The sequence below is a fragment of the Chaetura pelagica genome, unplaced genomic scaffold (assembly GCF_000747805.2).
Source record: "Chaetura pelagica isolate M959 unplaced genomic scaffold, ChaPel_1.0 scaffold893, whole genome shotgun sequence".
Lineage (NCBI taxonomy): Eukaryota > Metazoa > Chordata > Aves > Apodiformes > Apodidae > Chaetura > Chaetura pelagica.
In genome coordinates this window covers 8152-14809 of record NW_009952584.1, presented here as the reverse complement: position 1 = coordinate 14809, position 6658 = coordinate 8152, and the positions used below count along the sequence as shown (strand labels likewise).

Sequence of the window (6658 nt, the reverse complement as noted above, 5' to 3'; positions counted from 1 at the left end):
GGTGCAGGGTTATCGGCTGCCCCGGGGGCTCGTTAGGAACCTCGGTCTGGGCTGGAGGAGCTGGGGAGGTTCTGGGTGGGAATGTCGGGGCTTTTCACTTGTTAATGACCTGTCGTTGTGTGGGCACCGCAGGTCACCAGAGGTCACTGCGGAGGCAGGAGCGTGGTGACAAGTGGAGGGAAGGGAGGGGTTAAAGTGACTGAGTCTGGTTTTTCTCTGTAATTTGGGCTGAAGCCCAGTGCTCTGACTGGCCTGTGATCCCTGTGGGTGCTCCCTGCCCAGCCCTGGGGGGGCTTGACACGAGGAAAAAGACTCTGTAGCCCCGAGAAGCTCTAAAGCAGGTTCTTTACTGCAGCGCGGGGATCGCTCCTCCCGACACACTGAGGGACAAGAGCAGCACCTGTTTATTCACTTCAAGATACACATATGCATTACCTGACAAAAGAAAGGCAGGATTATACAGATTAATTCCCTGAATTCATGATAATATTTAAATCGTTTCCCCGAAGTCATTAACATCAAGCTACGCCCACTGCCTCTCAGGGGTCGTGGGCAGGGGTCTCTGGGAGGAAGGCTCGTGGTCCTCCTTGCTGTGCTGGGTCATGTTGTTCCTCATTCTGGCAGGTTGGCTGATGTACCCAGTGAATCCTGCTGCTTGGTCTCTCAGGGAGACCAAACATTAACAGATTCTCTTCTACAGCATCATAGAGGTTTGGCAAATTTAACCCTTAAGTCTCTAATTCAGGCTGGTGGTGCTGGGGTGAAGCTGGGGAGGGGGCAGGGCTGGGCAGACCCTTCCCGATGGTGTTTTCCAAGCTCTGGGGGCTCCGGGTGGGTCCCTGAGCCCCTCGGTCGTGCTGAGCAGCGCTGAGCTCCTCTTGGCTCTGCGGGGCCGTCCCCAGGTTGCTGATCCCAGAGGGGAGGACTGAGTATCCAGGTCATTCCCTCCCCCCTGGAGCTGGCGGGAGGGATCGGGTTTCCAGCCCCATCTCACCAAAGTGCTCCTGCCTGGCGGGGGGTGCGGAGCCCCCGGACCGGGCTGGGTCCAGGAATGGGAAGAATCCGAAGGTTTTTGGGGCCGTGCAGGTGCTGGAATCTTCCCGGAGAGGATTTGGATGTGGCTTCTTCCTGGCGGATGGCAGGGCTGGCTCTGGGTGCTCCCCTTGGCTCCTGGAGACTCGTGTGGTGTCCAGCGGCTTGTGGGAAGGATGGTGCTGGAATTGGGAAACTGGGAAGTGAAAGGAGAGCCAGGAGAGCTGCTGGGATCTCTGCAAGAGGAGAGGGATGGATCCTGGTGGAGCTGCCCCTGTATCCAGGGGTACGTTCAGGCACCAGAGCCCGGGCTCTGGGCAGCTGGAGTCGGGGTGGTCCCACGGGCAGCCCCTCGGTGGGGGGTCAGGCAGCCGGGAGCGGTTGTTCCGGGTCCTCCACACCCACGTCTGCACTTCCAGCTGGTTTGAACCCGGTGTGAACGTGCTGGAGGTGCTGAGGCTCGTGGTGCGAGCGGCTCAGGAGGGGTGGGAAGGAGTTGGGGTCCTTTCCCGCTGGCCGAGAGCAGCCTCTGTCCGAGGGCGTGGGCAGGTTGGGGAGCAGCCGGTCCTGGTTGCCCGGGTCCGTTCTCCGCAGCCGTTAATCCCGTGATCTGAATTGCAAACTGACCTGGGGACTTTCCCCACCCCCCGAGGAGAAGCCTTTGTCTGTTCCTGCTCCGTGGAGGCAAAGAGCTGATTGATCCTCTGACCTTCCCAGCCCCTTGGCTCAGGTCCCTCCCTGCTGCCCTTTTCCTGCGGGGGGTCCCCAGGGGTGATTGTGCCTCCTGCAGCCTGTCTGTCCGTCTGTCCGTCCCCTCCCTCCCCGAGGGTCCGTGAGCAGCTCTGGGAGGGTCCTGGCAACGAACTCCCAGTGTTTGCTCAGCTGGAATTGCTCCTCGATGGTTTCAGAGCCTCGTGTGCTCGGGGTGGGGACTCCCTGCTCCGGACCAGGGGCGGGACCAGCCCTGGTGGGAATTTGTCACCAGCTTGGATGTTGGTGGGAAGGGGAGGCAGCAGGGCTGGGACCTGCTCTGTCCCACTCTCCTCACCGCCCTCTCTTCCCCGCAGGGTCCGGGTGCTGGTGGTGAGCGATGGGGTATGATGTAGCTCGTTTCCAGGGGGATGTGGATGAAGATCTTATCTGCCCCATCTGCAGCGGGGTCCTGGAGGAGCCAGTTCAGGTGGGTTCCACTGGCTGTGGCTGCTGAAGGGTTCTGATTGCAGCACCAGACTTGGAGATGTCTGGATGGGATGGTGGGATGATGGGATGGTGGGCACAGCATCTGCTTTAGGTGAGCTCGGTGGATCCTTGACTCCCTCCTCGTGCTTTGAGGTGGATAGGGAAGCAGCACCAAGGGTGCAAGTCTGAATCCATGTGATTTCTGGTGGAAACGAACAATTTCTAGGCCTGGGGGATGTCCTGGGGCCAGCCAGGAGGCAGGGAAGGGAGGAAGGCTGCGCTGCAGGGTGCTGTGTGTGGCTCTGGCCTTCCCAGCCCCAGCTTTTGGTGCCTGGCTGTGCCATGGAGGTGCCTCTTCCCTTGTCTTTCCTCCCCTGGGCAGCACGTGGCTGCTGGACACCCCCTGGACACCAAGAGGCTCTGCTGGACGTTGTTCCCCCTCACAAGAGCCATCAAACGTGTCCCCATGGTGTCCGGGTAACCCCAGGGCTGTGCTGTTCCTCCCCCCCAGGCTCCTCACTGCGAACACGCCTTCTGCAATGCCTGCATCACCCAGTGGTTCTCCCAGCAGCAGACGTGTCCCGTGGACCGCAGCGTGGTGACGGTCGCCCACCTGCGCCCGGTGCCGCGGATCATGCGGAACATGCTGTCCAAGCTGCAGATCAGCTGCGACAACGCCGTGTTCGGCTGCACCGCCGTCGTGCGCCTCGACAACCTCATGTCCCACCTCAACGACTGCGAGCACAACCCCAAGCGCCCCGTCACCTGCGAGCAGGGATGCGGGTGAGGGGGGCCCCGGGGGGGCTGTGCAGGCACGGCCACGGGGTGGGAGTTCAGTGCTGGGCACCCCTTTTCCCCCCTGGGCACAGAGCTCCCAGGGAGCCGGGCGCTGAAGGTGCTGCAGGAAGGGTCAGGCAGGATTCTTAGTCCCATTTTAGCCCATTTCTTTTAAAACCTGTTTCAAAGCCCCTGGCTCCTCAGCTCTTCACGGGGGCTTGGGTGTCTGTTGCCTGCTGGAAATGGGGCACTGAGGCTTTCAGGATCCCCCCCAAGCTATTCCAGCCTGGGACACGTTCCAGCCTGAGCTCTGCTCCCTCCTCCGTGTCACTGGGAGCTGCAGGTGGCTGCTCTGGCCTCGCCCCAGTGCTCCCAGTTCTGACATCCTCCCCTGCACGTGTCATTGCACCCAGCCAGGCAGGGAGTGACTGTTGGCTGGGAGACAATCACATCTCCTAGGATGAAATCAGAGGCTGGATCAGACCCATGGGACCTGGTTCTGAGCCCTGGTGGCTTTGGAGGAGGAAAACCCCCATCACCTGCTGAGCTGGTGGTGGTTTGTGCTGGGCCCTGGGTCACAGGGAACAGGCCTCCCCACCCACACCCCTCCAGGTGACAGCATCCAGCTCCCTGGGGCTCTTGGCAAGGGCCTCCTAGACTGGATTTGTTCTGGAGACTTAATGTGTTTACACTGAGTGTGACTCTCCCTCACGTGGGGTCTCCACCTTTTTCTGTAACGCTCAGCTTGGAAATGCCCAAAGATGAGCTGCCCAACCACAACTGCATCAAGCACCTGAGGTCTGTGGTGCAGCAGCAGCAGACAAGGATCGCGGAGTTGGAGAAGACCTCGGCAGAGCACAAGCACCAGCTGGCTGAGCAGGTGGGCTGGGGGCTGCAAAGGGGCCCTGGCTGGCTCTGGGGTCTCTTGGGGGAAGGGTCTGTGTCACCTGCTGGGACACCAGACACCAGAAAAGCAGCTGGGGCTCTGCTGTGGTTCCTCACCCCATCATCCAGCTGCTGGCAGATGTTTCTCCCTGTGTGGTGATGGTGTCGTGAGGTGTCCCGTGGTGCCAGCCCCTCTTTGTGACCCCCGCCCGTTGTGTCCCCCTCCTGCAGAAGAGGGACATCCAGCTGCTCAAGGCCTACATGCGCGCCATCCGCAGCGTCAACCCCAACCTGCAGAACCTGGAGGAGACCATCGAGTACAATGAGATCCTGGAGTAAGAGCTGGGGCTGAGGGGGGAGGAGCTGGGAGGGCTGCTGGGAGAGGGGCTGAAGCACCTTCTGGGGCAAAGAAGGAATTCATAGAATCACAGATGGGTTTGGGTTAGGAGAGACCTTGAAGACCATCTTAAATCCAACCCCCCTGCATGGGCAGGGACACCTCCCACCAGCCCAGGTTGCTCCAAGACCCAGCCAGCCTGGCCTTGAACACTTCCAGGTTCTCTTGGCAGTTTGATCCAGCGTCTCCCCACCCTCAGAGTGAAGAATTTCCTCCTTTGCTTCACCAAAGCAAAGGGCAGTTGTGGGCTGTTTGTGCTGGGGGTGGCATGTGAGGCACAAAGGGCTCCAAGTGTTTCTGTTCTTCCACCTGCATCCTGCCCACAAACAGGAAGCTGCCAGATTCCTTCCTCTGTGTGAGAAAGGCTGGAGGGAGCAACTTCTCCTCCTGTCCTTTCTTTCCCTCCCTCTAGGGAGGGGACAGCAGAGCAGGGTGGTTGCAGCTGGGTCCAGTTTGGGGTGAAAATAGGGCAGAAAGGGTGGGGAAATGGAGGCATCCCTTGCTTGGCCCCAGTCCCAAGGAGCCACGAGGGCTGGAGCAGCTCTGCTCTGGAGCCAGGCTGGGAGAGTTGGGGTGTCCAGCCTGGAGAGGAGGAGGCTCCAGGGAGACCTTAGAGCAGCTTCCAGTGCCTGAAGGGGCTCCAGGAAAGCTGGGGAGGGACTTGGGCCAAGGGCAGGAGGGATGGGATGAGGGGGAAGGGCTTGAAACTGGAAGTGGGGAAATGGAGGTTAGAGATGAGGAAATTCTTTGCTGTGAGGGTGGGGAGAGCCTGGGCCAGGGAAGCTGTGGCTGCCCCATCCCTGGGGGTGTTGAAGGGCAGGTTGGATGGGGCTTGGAGCAGCCTGGGCTGGTGGGAGGTGTCCCTGCCCATGGGGGGTTGGATCTAGATGATCTTGAAGGTCCCTTCCAACCCAACCATTCCATGTGTCCCTCCCCAGGTGGGTGAACTCCCTGCAGCCGGCGCGGGTGACGCGCTGGGGGGGGATGATCTCCACGCCCGACGCGGTGCTCCAGGCTGTCATCAAGCGCTCGCTGGTGGAGAGTGGCTGCCCCAGCTCCATCACCAACGAGCTGATCGAGAACGCCCACGAGCGGAACTGGCCGCAGGGCCTGGCCACGCTGGAGACGCGGCAGATGAACCGCCGGTACTACGAGAACTACGTGGCCAAGCGCATCCCCGGGAAGCAGGCGGTGGTGGTGATGGCCTGTGAGAACCAGCACATGGGGGAGGACATGGTGCTGGAGCCCGGGCTGGTGATGATATTTGCACACGGAGTGGAGGAAATCTAAGGACTTGCCAGGAGGAAACGTGGAGCAGAGGAGAAGGAGGAGAGGGAAGAAGGTGCAGAAAGGGAGATGGGGGGGAAGCTGGTCAGAACTGCTGCTGTTCCCGTGGCCCACGGGGGATTTTGGGGCACTGCTCCCCCACCTCTTGCTCCCTGGCTACAATGATCAAACACCCCTAGTGACTGAGCCCCCCCCGGCCTGTGGTGACCCCCCTTGCAGCCCCCCACATCCACCCCATGCCCACAGCTTTGCAGGAGCAGCGCCCCCCCCCCTCCACACATCCTGGGCTCCTCTGACCCCCCTGCCTGGGGGCTGTGGTGCCTCTCCCAGCCCCCACCCACAGCCCAGCTCAGCTCCAGACAGGAATGGACCCCGTGGCCCCACCAGCGTCTGAGCCCTCCCTGGACATTCTCCTCACTGGATTTTCTGCCTCCTCTCCAGCATCTCCAGGTCTTTTCCCCCGGATGCCCAGGAGGGCAGGAGAAGGGGCTGCCCCCCCTTCCTGCGGGCTGGGGAGGGGCCTGGGCTGGGGGAGTCCCTGAAGTGGGGGCTGTTGCTGTTGCCCCTGGACCCTCCCCAAGCCCTGTTCAACCCTGGAGCCAAACCAGCCTTGGACAAGCCCCCAGTGCCCACCCAGGGCTGGGGCCTTCCTAGGGTGGGGGGATGTGGCACTGGGGACCCCTCCTGGCACCCCCCACCCCCCCACCCACCTTCGGTGCATGTCCCAGCCCCTCTGGGGAGGCTGGGTCCCCACATCCCCCATCTGCCCCCCCTGTGCTGGGGTTTGATTCCTTTCCCAGCTGCTCCTTGACTCTGGTTCTGTATTTTTCTTTTTTTTTTTTTTTTATACTTTGTTTTTGTTTTGCCTTTTCTCGTTTTAATTTCCCCCTTTTTACTCCATGTTTGCAGCGTGGCTGCCGGGTCCTCAGCACCTGCGGCCTCACTGGTTGGGAACTTAATTTATTTGCCTTGTTCTCTTTTTTGTTTTGTTTTTTTTTTACCGTTCTTCCCCCCCGGTGCCCGCCGGGGGGGCAGGGGGTGACGTGATCAATAAATTCTTCTGGTGGCTTTACCGGCGGCTCGGGGGGGTCTGCGCCCCTG

The 6658-nt window shown here is 60.9% G+C and overlaps 2 protein-coding genes across 2 annotated transcripts in view; both read left to right on the top strand.

The window, feature by feature from the left end:
* The first annotated feature begins 2122 nt into the window (after positions 1-2122).
* Positions 2123-5592, top strand: RNF41 (ring finger protein 41, E3 ubiquitin protein ligase). The gene is made up of 5 exons (XM_009993659.1): positions 2123-2212; positions 2723-2994; positions 3733-3868; positions 4105-4208; positions 5209-5592. Exons 1-5 carry the CDS (start codon positions 2123-2125, stop codon positions 5558-5560), a joined length of 954 nt encoding a protein of 317 aa, XP_009991961.1. The 3' UTR covers positions 5561-5592.
* Positions 5593-5626: 34 nt separating this feature from the next.
* LOC104385231 (SWI/SNF complex subunit SMARCC2) overlaps positions 5627-6658 on the top strand; it is a gene marked incomplete at its 3' end in the record, with an annotated part of 9163 nt that continues 8131 nt past the window's right edge. Inside the window, exon 1 of the mRNA XM_009993660.1 lies at positions 5627-5641. Within this exon, the coding sequence (XP_009991962.1) occupies positions 5627-5641 (15 nt within the window). The remainder of the gene's footprint in view (positions 5642-6658) is intronic.